Below are 22,514 nucleotides of genomic sequence, written 5' to 3' on the forward strand. Positions count from 1 at the left end.
TTGGCTTTTGGATTGGAGGAATCCATGCGATGGGACCTTTGAGTTGACCAGATAGACCTTTTACGTACACCAATATCGCTGTGTGATAAGACCATACTATGTACCTCCTTTTTATAGGGTACGTGAAACCTTTTATATATATATATACATATATATACATATACACTATATATATAATATATATATATTAAGTTATTGCTATCACCTCGCAAGAGACTTCTCCACAATTTTATGATATTTTATCGAATTCGATAACAAAACAAATCGTAGTTTTCATGTTAGTATGGTTGGCCGAATTGCATTCCATTCCTTCAACATTAATGATCAATGTAAGTTATAAGATTGTTTGTTATGAGCTATCGATATATTCCAATTGACCTAGATAGTTTGCCTCGTATATTTTCAGACCGACCTTCTTCATCGCAGCTGAATACATATATATATATATATTACATTACACTATCTATGACTTTTAAACTATCTAAAATATAATGACCATGCTGCACATTTGTCTGAAAGAATATATAACACGTATTTGTCTGACTACCACTATTATGCAGGAGTAGTTGGAGCATTTCTGAACGTAAAATTTTTCATAGAAAATTTTAAAATGGATTGACTAATATTTGTTTTTAATCTAAGATTAGTCTATAAACTCTCTATATGTAAAATAAAATTAGTCTCGAGTAAGAGAAAAGGATTAAGAATAGCCTGTGAATTTGGGTGGAAGCTAGAAAGAATTGCAGAGGTGACTGCAAAGAAAGGCCACGAAAAAGAAAGATTGGAGACAAAACCAGCTGTAGTTTAAAGTCCCAAAACCCTTTCCAAGATACATCCAACCTCCTCTTGCATGGCTACTTGCATGTGCCCATCACTCCTCCTTGCCTTCTGGCTAATTCTAACCCTAGACTTTGCTATTTAATTGCCATAGTAAAGTTAACTGGATGGAAAGAAAAAGAAAAAAAAATAGATGAAGAGAATTAACTAACAGTTAGATTCCCAAACTTTTCCATATTGGGAACTAAAGTAGACAAAGCTTGTATGTTTCGATTACTGTTTCCTAGTATGGAAAGATTATAAAGTCGATTTATGGATTAAGTATAGTTTTGGGCTAATAATTATTAGCTCTCTTTCTCATCTAAAAGAATGGAATGAATGAAGTACACATATTATTCTTCTCACTCATGCACTTTGCCTCTCGTGTGTGTATACATAAGAAAATTACGTATGTAATATAAAGTTTGATCAATTATGTTTTTATTTGTAGATATTAGGGGTTGTTTGGGTTGAAGTTCTGGAATTATGTTTATTTTTTCGGCTCACCGGAAGCCTTTGGAAGCTAATTAAGGCTCCTTCTTTCAAGCAGTGGAGTTTGCTAATGCTAGGAGTTTTTCTAAAGTTAATTTTAAAGGTGACTCTAAGATGGTCATCATTTTATTTAATGCATCAGGATTATCATATTACAGTAGAGAAGTGATATCTCATTTTAACTTATATATTTTTTATTTATCTAAATTATAATCGAGTTGTTAATTGAGCAGCTCAAAAGAGCGGGATTAATAGTTTTTTATACCCTAAAAGGTTTAATCTCATTCCTCCATCAGTAATCAGAATCCTTCGTTTTGATTTTTGCTCATGCTATCAGAAAAAGGCTTTTTTATCGTTTGAAAAGATGGTTTGCAGTGAGGCAGAGGGAATCTTACGTTCAATCAAAAGGGCAAGAATGACTTCCACAGACGTACCCAAGAGGAAAAGAATAGATCGAAATGTCTTGTCACACATATTGTTCAAGTTGAAACAACTCTCTACTACTCTCAATCCTTCTTTTTTTTTCACATTTTGAAATGGTTATTTTCCCATATATAGCTGAAGCTAGATCAAATTTGCTCTTACTAACTAGAAAGCCATATTTCACCATAAAAGTTCTAGCAAAGGATTTCACACACACACGCACACCTGTTAATGATAATTAGTGCTGCCCTCCTTACCAGCTTCATTAAGGACAATAATCATGAGATTATATCTAAAATATATATATACAAGTACCAACGTGTGAAAGTAAGTTATATTCAATTCTTGACTTCTTGTCGATGGAACGAATGGATAGCGAGAGACATGGAGAAAGGCAAAAGAAGGTTGCAATCTTTCTTGAGGTGGGGGACTAATTATTATTAATACCATCTTTTTTTTTAAAAAAATTCTTTCTTTCTTTCTTTCTTAGGGTTCATAGCTAGCTAGCCTTAGTTGTTTGCACGTTGGAAGTGTTGAGATGGAGAACCTGAGAGGCTGAGAAGACCCAATTTGTATAAGCCCTGTGGTCTCCAGTGTAAGAAGGACATGGAGTTGTCAAGTCTGTTTACCTTAGTTGGGAGCACAATGATAGCTTTCACGGACCCAAACATGGCGGACTTTATCAACAGTAGCTACTGCCAAGCTATATCTAATGGAGATTTGTCACCATAATCTAGTAGGAGAAGTGTTTTAGATATGGTCGAAATCTATAACTGATGTCGTAAGGGAACAGTGTAGCTCTTTTAATATATTAATGAGCTACTAGAGATTAGTGGGCATTTCGTTGGAACTTGTTGCAAGCCTAACAACTACTAGTATAAGATTTATTGGCACATAAAAACTGCAACCGAGGAGCTTGTCCTCTGAGTGAGAAAAAAAAAATGATTCTTTGGACCAAGTCTTAAGGAGAGTTAAAAATTATAAAGATGTGATTATAGAGTTCACCTTAATATAAACTTGCAAGTATTTCCAATCGCTGCACAAGACAAAGACATCTTACACAAGTGGGAGAACATATTCTAGTTTTAATTAATTAATAATAGCAAAGGCAAGGCTTTGGTGGGGTGAAGAAGAAGTGGATTATTATAATCAGATGGATATTCAAATGTTGCTTAGAAGAAAGAGAGAACATAAACAGGTTTGCTGGTGCTCTTTTTTTTTTTTTCTTTTCTTTTTTTGTTCTTATAAAACTCTCTTTCCACCTGTTTGATTCTGGTCTAACCCTAATATTTTATTATATACTCTGTACTCCATGATATGATGTCAGCCTTTTCCTTAGCTATTTAAGGGCTCTCTTCCTAAGTTGAGATCCATGAGCTTCTTCCTTCCTTTATCTTTGCTATGAAAGCTACTCTCCTGTGCCTCCCCCTTTCCCTTATTCTCTCATCTCTAGCATTTATAGTCTACTTAGGCTTGTGGATTTTAAATCCGACAAGTTCTAGGTCTTCTTCTAAACACGGTACCAATTATATGTTCCGAAGAAGAAGATGAAGGAGAAGAAGAAATTAAGGTTCTATTACTCATGGATTCTTAGGGTTTTCTATTTTATTTAAAAAAAATTGTTTGGTGCTAATTAAGGTTAATAGTTATATATGTATATGGTGAGATGGGTGTGGTAAAAGAGAGCTTTCTTCAGTCCACTCATGGATGGCTACATGGTTAAATTAGCTGCCGACTCATTCATCCAAATACTAAGAAGTTTTGTCTTGGTAGCTGAGTGAATGATGCGGGAGGTAAGTGATCTTGAGCTGCCTGTGCTTGGACTGAAGGGAGCTCCCTTCCTCACAACTCCATCACGCAAACAGTAATATTTTTCCCCTCTTTTATTCCTTCTTACTTCCTTAGATGCCTTTATTGTGAGTTTATATGCTCAAAGCAGTGGTTCTTGTGATCACCTTAGTTGAAGTTTACCTAGATCTACTAGATAGAACTATTTATTCGGTAGGAAAAAAAACCATGAGCTGATCTTTGCAGCAAGCTTAAAGCTTTTGTCTAGTTGCTTTGGTGGTATAGGTTATTACTGTGGTGCAATTGGAAGTTAATAGGTTGATATATATACTTCAGCTGATGCTTCTTTATGAGTTCCTAGTTTTCTTCTGGTATCTTTTGTTTAGTTTCTCCTGATAGCATGCAGGGAAAGACGAGATTGCTGATAGCTTTGTTTGTATGATCTTCTATCTTGAATTATGTTGCTTGTTTCTTTCATTTCCTTCAAACAGGTTCAATGTGCTGCAATTTTTTCTTTCTGTAAATTTTGCTTTTCCTGGTGATGAAATATTAGAGAAATTATCTTGGTAAGATTGGCACTGGCTCGAATCTATCATTGTACTACACATAGGAAGTTGCTTGATTCTTATTAATCAATGGAGCATTTTCTCTGATTGGATGGTCTTACCATTCAACTTTGTAATATCTGTTTGGATTCTTCCATGGTAACTATTGTTTTACCATTATACATCTTTGATCTTGTTACCTTCCATGCCCCGACAAGATTAATTAAAGATAATTCACAATGTTGCAGTTATTAGTTGTGTTCTAATCTCTAATTATAGCTAGTAATCTATGTGCACTCACTTCCAACACAAGTTTGTCTTTGATTCCTTTTGAAAAGATTATGCCTATGTCTTTTAGGGGATATGCAGTTCCAGTTGGAATAATATATAGCTACTTCCCATCTGTTACATCTCTTCAGTATTAATACGTTTTGTCACATGCAGATCTGGGAGTTATTGTTCTATTGTTACTAATTATTCTACTAAAAAAACAATGCTAAATCTCTGATATTAGCAAGTTGTTATCAGACTCTCCTGTCTTCTGGTGGAATGCTGCCAAACAAGTGACTATCAAGAATTTTGCTCAACATTTGTAGGTGGTTGTTGGTCGGTCATTTTGTCTGTGTTTATTACTAGCAACTGACCTAAAGATGGTTTCATACTTTCTCTCTTCCGTTTCATAATTATGGTCACGTTACAAGTGTTTGTAGGCGTAGTATTATTACTCAATTCTTACTATGGTAATGGGCAGGGAAGTGGGGAGGTGAGTCTTCCCAAAACTCACTTCCTCACTCTTTTATGGTTTTTTAAAACCCACTAGGAATAAAAAAAAAGAAAGTTTGGGCCCATGGGCTTGGGCCCGGCCCGGCTGCTCATTTAGTGCTGTTAATATTTAATCACCTCTCTCTCTCTCCCTCTCAAGATTTGAACTGATTCACTTCCCCCCTCGAAAACACGTGGGCTCTCCCTGACCGTCCGGTTGACGTCTCTCCCCCCACTATCACCGTTGAGTCTATTCGCCCTCTCCTCTATTTATAGTTGGAATCGTTTCCCTCTCTTTTAAACTCCAAAATCTCTTAGTCTCGCACTTCGTTCTTTCTTCCGCTTTCCCCATTCTTGAAGTCGTAGAGGTTCGATGGATTGGCACCTTCTTGAGATCAATTTGATCTCGGCGCAGGGTCTGAAGCCGCCTCCCGGGCGAGGAGGCGTGCAGGGCTACGCCGTCGCGTGGATCGATCCCTCCGCCAAGCTCAGGACACGCGTCGACCGGGTCGGCGGCGAGAACCCGACGTGGAATGACAGGTTCCTTTTCCGGGTCCCGGCTAGCTTCCTTGCCGACGACTCTCCCTCCGCCGTCTCTGTCGAGATATATGCCTCCGGAGGCTGGTTGATCCCCGACTTACTCATCGGCACCGTTCGATTCCTCATCGGCAACGAGCGTCTACTCAGCCGCCCGCTGGACTCCCCGTCCTTCGCTGCAGTCGGGATCCGCCGCCCCTCGGGCAGGTTCCACGGCGTGCTCAACGTCGGGGCCACGCTCCTCGGCCGCCACGTGTCCCTACTCGCCGAGGCCCTCGCCGGCAGCTCCGCCGTCGCGTACCACGACCTCAATTGCCGCCGCCGCCGCCGCACGGCTCAGACGCCGGGTCCGCTCAGGGACGTCAACCGTGACTTGGCGGCCAGCGGCCGTGGGAGGAATGAGAAGGCGGAAGAAGTGGAGGAGATGAGATCGGACGGTGGAGTTGTGTTCTGTGGGCCCTGCCTCTTGCCGTTTCCGAGGAGGATCCATCTCAGCCCGTCTGATCAGAATCTCCAGATCACGATGCCCGAGCAGAACCCTAGGCAGTGATTCGTATTGTTTCCTCCCAAGGTTGATTGCATTCTCTCTGTTTGTGTATGGATTCTTTCAGCTAACTGATTTCTTGATGCCGTTCTTTATGTAAGGACTTCAATTTCTTGAAGGTCGTCTGTAAAGTCGAGTTCCAGTGGTACAGAGTCTTTGATCTTTGGGCTCTCTTCTTTTCCTTTTGAAACTTAAAAGAAGATTTTTTTGAGGCATTAAAGATTGGGTGACCCCATTATAAAGTTCTGCAGATACAATTTACAATTTTACGATTGTAACAATTGGGCTTGCAACATTCTTTCTGTTACTTAATATGATATTCTTTCAGTTTGTTCTGACTTGGGTTTGGCAAATTACTTTGACAGGTGGAGTGCTTGTAGTTAGTTCTCTGCCTGGTTGGTGCAAAATTATCTTTTGATTACTAGGTTTTTATAAAGGATTTGATGAGATTAGTGATTCTTTGACAGGTGGAGTACTTTGTATTTCCCGCACTATGCAAGATACCAAATTATTTTTAGTGCAATTTGCCAGAAACGTTTTATTCTGCTGGTTATGATCTGTAGTCCACAGCCAGAACCTTGAAAAAAAAATCTCTTTTTTTTGTTCTTCAGTAACATTACATGTAGTATGAACCATTATATTACTGCAACATATTTAGCATGCTGAATTGTTCATATGATGTCCAATGCACAAGCTCATTAAATATTTAATTTATTGTACTTATACGTATATATGTAATCATCTTTTGGTGCAACTTGCTTACTTCAATTTACCTTAGGATAGATGCATTTCCTACTCTGTTCACTTCATGGGTCATGAACCTGTTCCATTAGGGAAAAAATGCTGTGAATTCGAATATTGGAGTAGGCATTTAGTACGAATGATTGGTAGAAGAAATTGCAACATAGTATATAGCATAGTAAAGTGGGTTTGTATAACTCATGACCAATTATATGGATCAAGGCCTTCTGTTGCTTATTCCTATCTATTTGGTGGATACGCTCTGTTTAACATTCTCATTTTCCACTAATAATGATTGGGTCTAGTATAGGATATCTGTTAACTGCAGCTGCACTGCTTCTTGCTGCCGTCTTTCTTTATTTCATTGATATTTTGGATCTGATATGTTATTGTTTACCTTTCTTTATCTGACTCCTTTTAGTTCTCACATAAAGGAGTTATATAGAACGCCTTTTTTCTTTAAATTTTCGCTACGATTTGCTTGTAATTAATCACAGTTTGGTCACAATCTGAGCAATATTTGTTGAATTTTGATTGATTTGATCTTTTTTGTCTCGTTATTGTTCAAGATGCATTGGAAGTACTGGTAAATGTTACAGTCCCGTCTGTTGGATGCTTGTCTTTTCTCTGCTTACGCTGTCTTCGGCGTGCTTGCGTTCATTCTTTAGATGGTTGTTTATCCAGTTGCACGTAAAAAGGCAATCGTTTGCCCTTAGGATTCAAAACATAACAATGATATCTATCTATACTGTCGTTGTTACGGTTTAATGGATTGTACTAGATTTCTGATATCTTTAGATACAAGAAGTAGAATTCTTTTTCACTGTTCTAACTGCTTTCTGAGCACACGTCTGTTGCCAGTTGTTTTAAGGCGTTCCTTTATACTTGTCATACGTCCTGATCGCATTCCATTACAACATCATCTCGGAGTTAAAGAGTGCATCGAGGAATTATTGTGCCATGAATCAGCTTCCTCTCCCAGTTACTAGTGCTAATCTCGTAGTCCAGAAATAGGAAGTCAATAGGATCCAAGAAAGCGATTCAATTGACGTGGAAATGAGTCGCTTCCGTTGGTTAATGCGCTGATTGGATATTGCATGTTTCTCTAAAGACGACCTTTGAACAATTAAGAGTGACCCTTCACCTTCCATCCCCTGGTGCCATTAGCATTTTTTTTCTCTCAATCTTCTTTCTTTCTTTGAACAAATCACTCGTCCAATTGCTATCCACGTAATCTAGATTCAAGGTTTTATTTTGTTAAAAAAAAAAATTAAGTTGGGTGTGCATATTCTTATCTTTCTTTATTTTTAAGCATTTATACCACTCTGTGATCCACCTAATCGTATTGTGATCCCATTGTCAACTTTTGACTCATTTAACCACTCATCCTCTTCCTCACCGTTTAATCTATTTTAATTGAAGCTTTTGCCTTCCTCGTGGCATTGTGAAGCCTTTCCATCTTGCAGATGTTCCACTTTCTCGAGTTGGCCCTTTTCTTTGCCTCACTGACTTTTGAGCCAATTGCAGAATTTATGTTTTTATCATGCTTATTATTCTGATTTAATTGATACTGGCTGCATACACTCTGTGTCATTCCTTGAATTCTGTACGGTGCTTTATACTTCTTTTCCTCAATAATAGTAGATTATATATATATATATATATATATATATATACAACTAGAATTGAACTCTACCTTCCAACTAGATAAAATATTAAGTAAAATCTATAGTGGAGCTGTCACTAGCTTTCATTAATCTATCCTCTCCTCACAATTTCCATGTTCTAAAATTCATTCTTTCTCATAGATTTGGTGGACTTGATTTGTCTTTAAACTGGTTAAATATGTCTATCTTAAAGACCCTCGTACATCTTAATTTGTGTACATCAAGATCACACTAAAAATAGAAGGGGAAAAAGAAAGAAAAGAAAAGAAAACAAAGAAGAGAGAGGATCTGAGGCTCTGAGCCCAAGGTCTGTTGCAGACTGGCATCCTTTATATCACCCAACCATGCCTATCTTTGTTCCTGTCTTTATCTTGGCCTCATTTATGATAGCTAAAAGGCATATCACTTCACATGCCAAGATGGGTCTCATCTCCTATCCAAGATCAAAGATTGAAAGAAAAAAATCATGTGAAAGGATGCAGGCCTATATGGGTAGGTAATAAGATAAAAAAGAAGAAGAAGAAGCAATGCTTCTGCCTATCAAAAGAGGAGCCCAACTAGCCCTAATAAAAGCTCCATGAGCCACTGCCATTATTTGCCTTTGAGGAAAAGAAAAGGAGTATGATCACTAATGGAGCACAATAAAAGATCTTTGTACCATATCAAACATTTCTACAGTTTGTAACAATCAGAAACCTTTCTGCTCTCATAGAAGAATGATTAGGTTTGATTAATTTTGCTTTCAGAATGAGCTCTCAGATAATTCTAAAAACATCTTTGTCAGATAGAGTGTGTATATATATATACATATATATATTAGTGCAATAATGCAGATAGAGGGAGGGGGGGAGGGATAAATGTACATCAATTCACATCATGTACAAGATGCTAATGTTCATGCTTCATCAGCATTTCAGTAGGGTTGCCAAGATACTGAAGATAGTAAAGTTTCCAACAGGATGCCATGCAATTAGCTAATTTATCAAAAAGTAATTGTAAATTTTTAATTGTAAATAACAATTTACTCATGTGGTTTGATGGCCTTTGCTTGATTTTAACTAAACCTATGTACTTAAGTACTCTTACATATAATTTGATTTCATTATAATTTGATCTCGATTATAGATGTGTTTTTCCATAAAACCGCATAGCGGTTAAACATTTAAATTTAAACTACAATCATATATAATTGTGGGAGATTATTCTTCATTGCCATTTCAAGTCTTCACCAGCATTTCTATCATGAAAGAATATTGGGATCGAAGGCGAAAAAATAATATTCTGACAAAGACTAGAAAGATTTTGGATTTTCTTCTACAAGTTATTAGCATGCTATTCAAGCCGAAAGCAAGCAAGGGCTGCTCCTAGCATAATCTCTGATATTCTTATGATTTGTTAAAAGTGAGAATTATATTATTTTAAAATTTATATTTTGATTTGTTTTTGTACCCCTTAATTTCTACATAAATTGTTCTAATTAAGGCTCTGCCCCTTATTTTCTCTAAAATAATTTGAAAGAAAAACATTTATAGATTATATATACTTTTGAGAATTTGCTCTATGTTTCATTTTGTCATTTTTCATTTACTTTTGATTAAAAAAAAGAGTTAAACTACTAAATGAGGTTCCTTTACTTTCGAATGCATATAAATAGTCCCACAAACATTATAGATTACAGCCTTTCATCTCTCTCTCTCTCTCTCCCCCCCTCTGTAAGCAAAACAGCGAGCTACTAGAGAAAGAAAACCACCTTCGATGATCCATTTTGCTGTTCCCCTGCCTGTCGTCTTCCACTCCTTGCCAGAGCAAACCCACTTTTCTCTTTGGCTCTTTTCGTTAACATCCTATCCATCTTGATCCCAGGCCTAGTTGGTCCTTCGTCGTTTCCTCCGCCAAATCCAAAACCGTAGGTTTAGATGCGGCCATAATCCATATTGCTACCCTTCTTCTACTCTTTCCCTTCGAGGGTTGAGGTGGCATATAAGAGAGGCTTCTCTGGTTCATCTCTAGAGCATTTCTCCTCCTCCATTGTGGAATAAATCTGGGAGATTTCCGTGAAATTGGGAAGGACCCATCTTTTAGCGAAGAGTTTAGAGCGCGCAAGGAAAGCAAAAAAGGTTGGATTTTGGGGGCTCCTTCTTTGCTGTAACCCCATTTCTTTTATTGCGTCTATATATTTGGGAGTTTGCAAAATTGCCCCATTTGTGATGCATTAGTCATCCGTTTCGGTAATGGGTGATGCTACTGTGGTTAGTTTGCCGATGATGTCATGATATCATGGGGTTTATTTGTTAAGTTTACTAGCGGACATTTGGATAAGTTACTGCGATTTTTTGGTTCGATAATTGGAGCAGGTTACTGATTTGTCTCCTTTGGTGGTCATCCTAAATTATAAATTGCATGGAATATTCAGTGGTTGGAGGTGAAAGCTACCTTTTTTTTTTATGGCTACGCTGTGATCTTAATCATGCTCTCCTTGTTTAATCTGTTATGGAAATGATTGTGTCCATGTCTTGAGTTGGCTGGCTGTGCTATGCCATGGCATTTGGAACATAGTGCAGTGGTCATTTTCTTCAAGATATTTTGTGTATCTTTTGGTGGTATATATATTGACATTATAGCTTAACTCAAATAAAAATAAAAATAAAAATATTGATATTACAGCAGCATGAAGATTTAATTATTTTGCGGTTTTATGGAAGCGATCGAATACTTAAACAATTTATGCCACCGGCACTTGGTTGGAGATGCTTGAAAGTTATTGCGGAACTATCTGTTCAATTTTTGTTTTATTATCCTGTATGCTTCTTCTGACCAAGAATATGGTGTGCTTGACATTTATTAATTAACTTGCTAAAAAGGTATTCGACCAGTTCATTAAAATGTACAGCATATTTAATTACTCAAATGAGATTGTAGAATGATGTCTTGCAACTTGGGGTTCTTCCTCTGTCTTTCATAATCCAAACCTTTTTCTATGCTCTTCATTAATTTTTCTTTCAGGTTTGCACCATTACTTATGTTGGATATATCTGCATTCTTATGGAGGAGGAAACGTCATGGGAGTCTCTTTACATTGATCACTTTGGAAGTAAGATGACCAACTTTGGAATGATTTCGGAGGGAAATAATGGAGGCGAAGAATTCATGGTTTCACTGGATAGCATTCTACCTGATGATATTTTGGAGAGAATACTTTCTTTTTTGCCTATTGCAAGCATTCTTAGGGCTGCATCTGTGTGCAAAAGATGGTGTGATATCATCCAGTCAAGGAGGTTTTTGTGGGCCATTAAGTTACCACAGAAGCCATGGTACTTCATGTTCACTTCTAATGAGGCTGCTGCTGGATATGCTTATGATCCAATTCTTAGGAAATGGTATAATTTTGATCTCCCTTGCATAGAAAAAAGTAATTGGTTTATCTCTTCTTCTTGCGGATTAGTTTGCTTCATGGATAATGATAATAGGAACAATATATTTGTTTGCAACCCGATTACCAGAGATTGGAAGGAGCTGTTGGAACCACCAGGGATGGAATTCCCTGACTACACCACACTAGCCATATCTGTGGACAGGAAGTCTTATGATTATACTGTTGTCGTTGCAAAATCTAAGCAGGTCCCTGATGATTTTCTCCACTGGAACTTCTCCATCCACATATACAAGTCAGAGAGTAGAACGTGGATCACTTCCATTAAGGAGGTTTTTATAGGTTGGAGAGGAGGCGATGATAGTGTCATTTGTGGTGGGATCTTGTATTGCTTGGTTCATTCTACTGGTTCTTTGCGTGCTGATTTTCGTCATGGCCTTGTCGTGTATGATCTCTCAGCAGGATCATCTCACAATTCTTTAATGTGCACATTGATACCGGTGCCTTGTTTTCTTACCTGTGGCCGTTTGATGAACCTGAATGAGAGGCTGGTCATGGTTGGCGGGATTGCAAAATATGACAGGCCAGATATAATCAAAGGGATAGGAATCTGGGAACTTCATAAGAAAGAATGGTTAGAGATTGCTCGAATGCCTCACAAATTTTTCCAAGGATTTGGTGAGTTCGATGATGTCTTTGCAAGTAGCGGCACTGATGACCTCATATACATTCAGAGCTATGGATCAACTGCGTTGCTTGTCTACGACATGAACCAGAAGCAGTGGAAATGGTCAGTCAAGTGTCCTGTGACCAAAAGGTTTCCTCTCCAGCTTTTCACCGGTTTCTGCTTTGAACCTAGGCTTGAAGTTGCCTCCTGATTTCGTGTCGTCTTGCTACTCTGGAATTGATGGAATCACAGGGATCTACAAATTGAGTTTCTTTCTTGGAGATATTCTGAAGTTGTTGCTCTCAAGGGGATATAGAGATTGTGATTACTATATATATAATTATCTAAGTGTTTGATGTTTTTTTGTTCTTTTTATATCTTAATGGATGTAACAGTTATCTATTGTTTCCCAGCATTACAGTGTTGATCTATGGAATAGGAAAAGATGCAGTCCTACATCTCCTTATAGCTGTTTTCTGCAATGCATGCATCAGCCAATTCCTTTCCTGATGAAGAAGTTCACTACATTTCCACTGCTCTGTAGGGAGATAGATGACTTGTTTCTGATATTGCTGTGGTTTATTTTACTTTCACAGTAGTTATTGCAGCACAGCCTTAAGCAGGTCTAAAGATTCCAACCAAATTGGCACTCTGTTTATTACTTCAAACCCGGATTGCAATTCCAATCTGAATAAATTTCTGAACTTTGCGAATACATGAATTCCATCAATTGTTCAGACAAAGATTGCTTCGTATCTCTGACATAACATTCTGCATACTTTACATGGAACAAAAACTTTTTAACTACTCTTTGCAGGTAGTCCAATTTGCTAGAATCTCCTACGATATATTCATCATCAAATTAAAGTTTTTAAAATAATTGCTCATAGAATTTCTAAACTATAAAAAATATCTCAATAAACTAAAATTTATATCTACTCTTTTTTTTTAAATATAAAAGTAAGCATAACTGCTTACGTGATTTTTATGTAATAAAGTCATAGATAAAAATGATAACGAAAACGTAATGAAAATGATGTTTAAGATATTTATAATAGTTCCGAATTGATCAAGACTTGTGCCTAACCTATATCATTAGGTTGAGAATTGTAGATCCAAGTGGAGAAATTATGGCCTCAGTGAAAGTCTTCATTGTGGAATTTTTTTGGATGCACATCATACTTTCTGTGGAAAACCTCGCTGCCCTAATTTTAACCTTCGTCTATACGTTCGACTGCAAATTTCTTCCACGGTCGGCGTGAAATTTATTAGACTACTCGTGGGTTCAACTCTGTAATCGTATTCCCTTCTTCTAGAACTAGGTAGCTTTTTTATTATATATGTATATATTATTATTATTAATTGTATTGTGCTCACTTCTTTAGAGGAGTTTATGTTGTCCGAATAACACTCTTAGAGTAAATTTAATTTAGTTCTTTTTAGAATAAACAATACTAGTTTTAAGTCTGTTGATATTGTATGATTCGGTTTTTCCGATACACTTTTAATATTTTAATTGCTGACGATCGTTGTTTTAATTTAAGCTTAAAATTAGTTTGAAAGTTTAATTTAATTCTATAAAATATGTGTCCTGATAGTTAAATTAAATTACATTTATTTTGGCAAATAGAGAATTTTATTTATAAATTTGTAATCTAGCAGGGTGTTGTTTGCAATTTTGTGTAGATTACCGGGCTTCTCTGCACGAATCTCGAGAAGCGGTAAGTCCAGCGGCGACCTGTCAATACGGTCTTCGTATTGATGATCTACTTTCAAGTTTCAACACGGCGTTTACACCATATACGCGTGGCGCATTAAAATTTCCCACCCATGACCCACCATTAAATCCATTGACTTTAAACGTCCAAAAACATCCCGGAAGTCGTGCAAGAGTCTATAATCCATTAATCAGACGGAACGAACCTAATGGTCTTGTGTAGATTTCCTAATGAGTCATATATATATATATATATATATATGTATATAGAATAAAGGATTCGTAAACTTCCACGTAGCTTCGGAAATTAAATATAAGACTCTTCAAGTCTCTCCCCGAGCCCTCTATATAAAGGGCATAGCTCCACCTCACTCTTTCATAACAAAGAAATCTATCAAGGCATAGACTACTTCGTACGTAGTTATGGCTTCCTACCTCTTGATCTCTCTCTTCCTATCGGCCCTCGCTGCCGTCGCCCACGGCGGCAGCATTGCCGTCTACTGGGGCCAGAACGGCAACGAGGGCACCCTCTCCGACGCTTGCGCCACCGGTAACTACGCCTACGTCATCCTTTCCTTCCTCACCACCTTTGGCAATGGCCAGACCCCCGTCCTCAACCTAGCCGGCCACTGCGACCCCTCTTCCGGGGGCTGCACCGGCCTTACCTCTGACATCCAATCCTGCCAAAACAGCGGGGTGAAAGTCCTCCTCTCCCTCGGCGGCAGCTCCGGGAGCTACTCCCTCTCCTCCTCCGACGACGCCCAGAACGTTGCGAACTACCTATGGAACAGCTACCTCGGAGGCAGCTCCTCTTCCCGGCCCCTCGGGGCCGCCGTCCTGGACGGCATCGACTTCGACATCGAGAGCGGCAGCGCCGACCATTACAATGAGCTGGCGCAGTTCCTGTCCCAATTCAGCAGCCAGGGGAAAAAGGTCTACTTGACGGCGGCGCCGCAGTGCCCCTACCCGGACGCGTTCCTCGGGCCGGCGTTGCAGACCGGGCTGTTCGACAACGTCTGGGTGCAGTTCTACAACAACCCACCGTGCCAGTACTCGTCCGGGAGCGTCGACAACTTGAGCAACGCGTGGAGCACGTGGACGAGCGACGTGCCGGCGGCCAACATTTTCTTAGGGTTGCCGGCGTCGAGCGATGCGGCGGGGAGCGGGTATATCACGCCGGACGATTTGACGTCGAAGGTGCTGCCGGTGGTGAAGGGATCGAGCAAGTACGGAGGGGTGATGTTGTGGAATAGATTCTATGATGTGCAGAATGGGTATAGTAATGCTATACGTGGTAGTGTTTGAATAAAATTACTACTACTACTACTACTACGTGATAATAGATATAATTATACTCCTTAAATTGGTTGAATAAAGGCAAGCATCGATCGTATATTCCTTGCCTAGCTTCTTGGTTCTATGTTTGAAATGGTGGTTTGATTAAAGAGAGCTAAATAAATTTATCATTTGGATCACTTGTTTTATTCTACACATATTTGGTTACGAGATTAATTATATATATATATATATATATATATATATATATATATATATATATATATGAAAGTGATGTTTAGAGAGCAATTTAAAGTTCATATTTTCATATTGATTATTTTGGCTCTTAAGGTAAGCTACAGATTCAAAGAATATTTGACTCACTACTCTTGTCATTACTTCTATTAAGGGGAAACGAATTAAAACTCTCAATTACGTGATCACTTTATCCACTTTGAATTTGGAAAAGGGCTAATGGATATTCGAATTTAATTTAATTGCACGCATATTTGGTGGTGAAACGATAATTATGTTTTTATGCAAGGAGATGCAATAACTTAACTCTACGCATTTGCTACGTACGTAGTGCTGTCGTATATATGCTTAGTTGCTTACTACTCTCCCATATTATACTTATTAGTTAATTAGCATTTGCCACGTAATAATATACAAGATTAATTGGTTCATGATTTCTTTCTCTTTCGGACCATTTGCCTATATATGCCAATAAAATCGATGGTGGAATAGTTTGCCTAAGTCGAAAAGGGACAGTTACACTGTATGCATATGATGCAATAGTTTGCTTACAAAATAATGAATAAAAAAGTCTAGTATAACTGTATAAGGCGAGCAATTGCATTCAGACACCTACATGAGAAATTAATTAATAAAAAGTTGTAGTATAACTGTGTAAGACGATCAATTGCATTCAGATACCTACATGATCTTGTTGATTTTTTTTCAATAAAAATACTAAGATATAGGGCATTGAAGTCTCGTCTATTTAAAAGAATACTAAGAATAATGGAAAACAAACCTCCAATAATTTTATTTTAATCTTCCATAATCTCAGATTATAATATTTTAGCAGTGTAATTAAGCTGATCAGGACAAAATCAGAATTTTTTTTTTGGTCAAAAATACCAAAAACTAGATAAACATAGGAAAAGATATTAATCGTAGATATTCAAAAGAATTATCCACACTCAAAATCTCTACAAAAAAAATATTAAGAAAATCAAAAGGTTAATTTTCTGAAATAGAAAAATTATGATTTTTGGGGTCTACACGATAGAATTTAGCCAAATAATCGTGGGCTCGATGCTGAAACAGCATTGAGTTTTGCTTGGAGAAATGTTTCACCCAAAATAAGATATAATTTTGCCCAATTTAGTGGCATCATCTTCATATATACTCTTTGATTCAGTTTAGACGGCGATCTTTCCAACCTTGGAGCGTCATGAATTATTTTGGCGATGCGTGCTGCTATCATTAACCTAACATATATAGAATTTAGACGATAACCTTTCCAAAATCCTCACCTTAATTTATAAACAGTGTTAATACTTTTCATTTTAAGTTTAAAGCAATTTCTAAACTACTATCTCGATCATTATAAAATATCGAAAATTCAAAGCTACGTAGGCAAACTGCAATTTATTTAATAGATAATAATTCAAACACCTTCAGGCTTCAACAAACAAACAGTAGCACTCCAGCATCACAAAAGACAGCCACACTCTCGGAAATGAAACCAGACAAATAATGAACCTGGTCGTTATTCCAAACCAAGAACACAAACTAATTAACATTGGATAGCTAGTAACATTCATAGATCTTGATGTCCACCTTTAGCCGGAAGTAGACTTCTCCTTCAACAGCGTCAGTCATCAGAGTAGCGACTCCTCTAGCCATGAAGAAGTCACCAGTCCCACCAACCACCGAGATGTCCCTCGTCTTGACCGTGGTGGGATCTGCGCCCATGAAGTTTATCGTTCCCTTGTGGTCCGTGGAGTTTAGCACTAACGAGAATGCAAACCATGCAGTGTAGGTCTCCTTCGTGTCATACAAATAAAACCCTTGAGCTCGACCTACTGGCTCAGAATGGAGGTCGTTGTCCAGCGTCATAGGGTTGTCGAAGACGACGACGTCGCCGAAGTGCTTCAGATCGGCGAGGATGGTGCGGTTACCCCAGGCGGGTGCGCCGACGATGGCCGACGTGGAATTGGCTAAGTTCCTTCCGTTGTAGAGTATGTCGTGGAAGTAGAGCACCAGGTGCTTGCATGGCTCTGGGCGTCGCTCGCCGAGTGCGAAGGAGGAAAGGAGGAGGAGGATGATAGGGAGAGTGAGAGGAGAGGGTCTTGTTTTCTCCATAGCTAGGTTTTGTTCTTCTAGTAGATAAATTAAGCTAAGCTTTCTGGGCTTTCTATGCAGCATGTAAGTGTTATTAGAGGCCAATATATAGATAGATGTAGAGTTTGAAAAGTCACGTAATTACGTGCTCGGCTTCATGCCTTCATTTGGAAGGCATCTTTAATTGCAGTGATCACTCGAAGAAAGCAGCATGAGATCTAACCTCCCAAATCTAATATTTTAAAACTAACAATTTATTGAGTAACATATCGACTAACAGTTTAGCACCCATATGAAAATTAAGGTACGGAAGAAAAGCTCTATATATTTTACTAGTAATATTGTCAATTTAAGGCAAAGGTTATGAGTCTGTATCCACGTGGGCTTTTGGGTTAAGTAATAGGGAAAATATTTAATAAATTTTTTTAATTTCTCTTTTCTAATTGAACGATTGAGATTAAATATATAGATAGATGTAGAGTTTTCACTCATGTTTGACCTCTAGGTAATATATTAGATTATGTAATGTAACTATAATATATTTATAGTGAAAAATGTATATTTAATTGTAAACCTATTTCCTATATTTCTCCAAAGAAGAAAGAAAGAAATAATAAATTTGTATTTTACATTCAACTAGGAAAATGATAATAAATTTAATTTGATTATTTAATCACTTATTCCTTCTTTTGCAATCAAATATGAAATTAGAATTGAAATAAAAATTTTCCTTATTTCAAAATAAATCCTCATTTTATTTTTATTCTAATTTTTTCTTATTCTACAACCAAACGTCAAAAATTGCTCATATTCTATTCCAGGCGGCGCAGACGTGTGAATATTATAAGGCATATTCTATCCCACATACTGATGCAAACATGTTAGCATTCTACAAAGTAGTCAATGGATCTTAGAAAGTAGTAGGAAGTTTTTGATAACTTACCTCTTTGTTGCACACTGGCCCATATATCTCAATAATCTAAGGTATGAAATCTAGAAGAAAGCTACAAGGTTTGATATGGTAGTCTTGGCAACACTCAAGTCTTAAGTACCAATCAAATGACCTTTAATTACCTGAGATATCATGTACATTGTAAGATAGAAATCATTGCAACCATGAAAGTGATCATTATACATATATTTAGGTGGCTGTCATCTTCAGGGTGGTGGAATGCATGCCTCCACTGGATAGATTGTCTCTTTTCTTTATATGTTAGGTGTTTTGATTGTAGATGTTGATATAATTTAATCAGTGATTAAATTTAGGTTTAGAGGACAAAGATAATGATAGTTGTACTATGTCTTCAGATCATATAAGATTAAGGGCTTTTGCCATGTAAACTCTTTCTAAATTTCATATTTACATGTATATTTTTTGTAATAACTATGGTTTTTAGCGGAGAAATTTTTATGTAAATTAGAACTTTAGTAATTAAAAGATGAAAAGACACAAAAAAAAAACCTTATCAGCAAGGAATATATGCAAATCAGAATAAAGATATTTTTGTATTTCTATTTTAAACTTTGCTGAAAACAATGATCAATTAAGTTTGGAAGGCATTCATTCCTACAGGAAAAAAAACTTTAAAAGGTATCTATATAAAGAAATTCACATACATTTGGAATGGCTAAAATATAATATAATATATTCAAAGGTAAATTAAATAGATTGGAACACAAAAATAGAGAGCTGAAGAAGTCATAGGATTATATATTTTTATATATAATTATTAGTATGTGGGCTAATCATAAGTAAAAGAAAGAGAAAAGCTAAACAATATCCATATAGATGTAGTGTTCTTGTGGAAAATTTCACACTAACGTTTACGGAGAATTGAACTCATGATTTTTATCATGCAACCAATGGGCCATATTAGCCAGCTTAGTCATAGATTATACTTGTCACCTTCTACTTTTAAATAAGGAAAAGTTTGGCAAACTAAAAGGTTGGGAAGAAGATAAACCCTAACAACTAAAGCATGAGAAATAAAAGTCTCCACAACTTGGTATATAGTTCACATCTAACAGCTGAGACTCTGGACCACTTAGCAAATATATATCTTTCATTCTTTCTTAGCATGCATTATCTAAAGGAATATTAAAAAATGTTACACCATTGAAGCATATCTTTATCCATTGTCCACACATTTTGGAGTAATATAGGTTAATAAACTACGGTCTGTTTAGTAGACGAAAGATTTGTTGATACCCATCTGTAGGAGATTCCCAATTTGGAAGGTTAGATGTTGCTAGCTTATATGCATCATGCATGGACCACATCCACCATCTGCATGCATCAACTTCGCATAGTAGAAATTAGGGTAAAGGTTTAGATGCTGAATAGAAGGCCAATTTGAGATAGTTGCTTAAAGGAAGAAGGAATGGAAGAGTTAAACTTACTTGATGTTCTAAAAGCTTAAACACTCTCTGACTTGACTTCGACTTCTGAGCTCAAAAAACATTTTATAGAGCCAAGGAATGGATTATGAATTATATAAATAAAAGCTAGATAAGTCTAATGTCACATTAATGTATCAATATTAACATTAAAAGCTTAAGCTAATAAAGAACATTCGTCCTATTATTTTATACTCCTTATAGAAAGCAACACTTATACTTTTTTTTTATTAATTTGAAATGGTCATGCCCCTCAATTGCAAATTGCCTTGCTCACATCTGACCTGCTCCTAAGTATCATTCTTTTTACCTTCTTTTGAGAATTTTTTGATGACTTCACTTGATGTGATGCAAAGCTCATCTTGTCTGGAAAATTATAGTATTAGTAGTAGTATTAGTTGGGCATGCATTAATATGATTAGACTCTTATTCTACAAACCATTCTATTGCCATGTTAGGTAAGTTACAATACCTTTTAATCATAATCAAATAATGGAGAATAAGTTGCCAAACTATTTGAAGATGTCATGATAGAGAAGGTTTGTGTCAAATAGTGATAGAGATGAGACAATGAGGAGTGTTTTATACTCAAAGAGCAATCACTTGCTTACATTAGGTAGTAAATTAATTCAGCATATGGTCCATGACATGCTTTGAAAGTCCTTAAGTGAAATATGCATATCCATATTATACTAACTAGCTACCACCCATATCTTCTCATAGGTTCTTTGGAACCTAGAAGGCCCATGACTGTTAATTATATGAAAGAGGCTTCAAAGACAACATCTTAAAAATAAACAATTTCTTGTTATAAGATCATACATTAATGCATGCAATAGTTACTCTTATATGTATATGTGCTAACAAAGATTTATCGCTAATGAAGTTAAGTCTGGCTGTCAATTTTATCTGCTAATGAAGCGAGATATAAAATTTAAAAAAATTTATAAAATCACACTCTACCTTTTGCCTTTATTATTATTAACATTCTATCATATGAATAATTTTTATTAATGGACCATAATATATTTACTTAGTTAACTCATCTCTATAATGTGTCGTTATCCCCCCTTAGGCAAATAACATAACCGACGGGTATTTTAGATATTTTTATTTACAAAATGCATCGGTGATAATAATGTTAATTATGAACATGAAAGGTACGATGCTTCTTAAATATTTGCCTAAAATCTTAGCCCGAGCCCACTTCAAGAGTATTGGAATAGATTCTGATTCATTGCAGTGGAAAATAGCCTGGCAAATGGCATTTTTGTATTCCTTTTCTCATGATTGGAACTACTTATGATCATCACTCAGCCATTGCTTCAACCAAGTACTAGATTGCAACAATCATGAGCAATCATACATTCCCATCTGCTAAGGAATATATGTTGAAAGTGTTAATATAAAACAACAAGGCTTTGCTTTCCTATTGTTGATGTTGGTTAGTTGCCACCATGTATGTGTTATGGTCTTAAAGAGGACTCACACTATAAGATGAACACATTGCAATTCTGCACTTCTTTACTCTAACCTAAAATTGAAGAAATCCCTTGAGGTAGGATTTAAGCATACATCTACCTAATAAAGAGTACTTCGAAATTAAGGCGATAAGAGTCATCGAGACTACTTTCGATTAAGCTCGACTGGAAATTAATTTCGAGATCTATCCAAATTAATTTCGAGATATGATAGATGGTCAAGCTTGGCTTAATTAATTTCAAATATCTGAGTATGGTTGAGTTGCATCTAATTTGGGATTGATTTTATTTATGGCTTAGTTTATCAAGCTTGAATACAATGCTGATACCAACAAGAACAACTACTAAATCCAACAAAATATTCTTTGGACCTCGTTAAGAATGGGCCGTTTTGTCTTTGGGCCTCAATCATTTTCTAAGTTGTGATTAGCCCCTTGTGTTAGCCTACCATTTAATGGTTTTACTTTATTCCTAATCAACTTATAATCTTTTTTAACGTGAGAATATTTTGTTACCTAAATAATACCGATGTGTTAGCATCTAACGTGATAAAGATAAAATTGTAAGTAAATATTTAAATTAAATTGAGTCAAGATAACATCAAGCTAGTTTTCAAGATCATAGTTTTTCAATTTTAGTAACATTTTTTTAAGTTACTATCTATTTTCTGTAAGGCGAGTAATCACTTTATATTTTACTGTCTATAATTTGTTCATATGAAATTTATAAAATAATCTTCTACGGTTCTACTCATATTTAAATTAGTCATTTTTAGGGTTGAAAATAAGTTTCAATCCAAGATGTGCAAAATTTGGCTTGGCTAAACTTAAATAGAGCTTGAATTTATTTGATATATAAAACTTGAATTGAACTCATTACTAAACTATTGAAAATTTATATTGCAGAAACAATTTCACCAATCACTGGCCATTAGGTTTAA

At 36.5% G+C, this 22,514-nt stretch overlaps 4 protein-coding genes across 4 annotated transcripts; 3 read left to right on the forward strand and 1 right to left on the reverse strand.

The window, feature by feature from the left end:
• The first annotated feature begins 3,829 nt into the window (after positions 1-3,829).
• On the forward strand, positions 3,830-6,242 carry LOC140787961 (BON1-associated protein 2). The gene has a single exon (XM_073137006.1). It carries the CDS (start codon positions 5,200-5,202, stop codon positions 5,911-5,913), a length of 714 nt encoding a protein of 237 aa, XP_072993107.1. The 5' UTR covers positions 3,830-5,199; the 3' UTR covers positions 5,914-6,242.
• A 3,747-nt stretch (positions 6,243-9,989) lies between these two features.
• Positions 9,990-12,834, forward strand: LOC140789881 (F-box/kelch-repeat protein At3g61590). Its single transcript, XM_073139771.1, has 2 exons — positions 9,990-10,432; positions 11,319-12,834. The coding sequence occupies exon 2, from the start codon at positions 11,358-11,360 to the stop codon at positions 12,561-12,563; it is 1,206 nt and encodes a 401-aa protein (XP_072995872.1). The 5' UTR covers positions 9,990-10,432; positions 11,319-11,357; the 3' UTR covers positions 12,564-12,834.
• A 1,593-nt stretch (positions 12,835-14,427) lies between these two features.
• Positions 14,428-15,544, forward strand: LOC140789816 (acidic endochitinase-like). The gene has a single exon (XM_073139662.1). The coding sequence runs from the start codon at positions 14,493-14,495 to the stop codon at positions 15,372-15,374; it is 882 nt and encodes a 293-aa protein (XP_072995763.1). The 5' UTR covers positions 14,428-14,492; the 3' UTR covers positions 15,375-15,544.
• A 1,441-nt stretch (positions 15,545-16,985) lies between these two features.
• On the reverse strand, positions 16,986-17,767 carry LOC140788242 (disease resistance response protein 206-like). The gene has a single exon (XM_073137422.1). It carries the CDS (start codon positions 17,715-17,717, stop codon positions 17,163-17,165), a length of 555 nt encoding a protein of 184 aa, XP_072993523.1. The 5' UTR covers positions 17,718-17,767; the 3' UTR covers positions 16,986-17,162.
• Between the last annotated feature and the right edge of the window lie 4,747 nt (positions 17,768-22,514).

This window comes from Typha latifolia, chromosome 5 (genome assembly GCF_019914945.1).
Source record: "Typha latifolia isolate L0001 chromosome 5, TyphaL0001v2, whole genome shotgun sequence".
NCBI classification, from domain to species: Eukaryota; Viridiplantae; Streptophyta; class Magnoliopsida; order Poales; family Typhaceae; genus Typha; species Typha latifolia.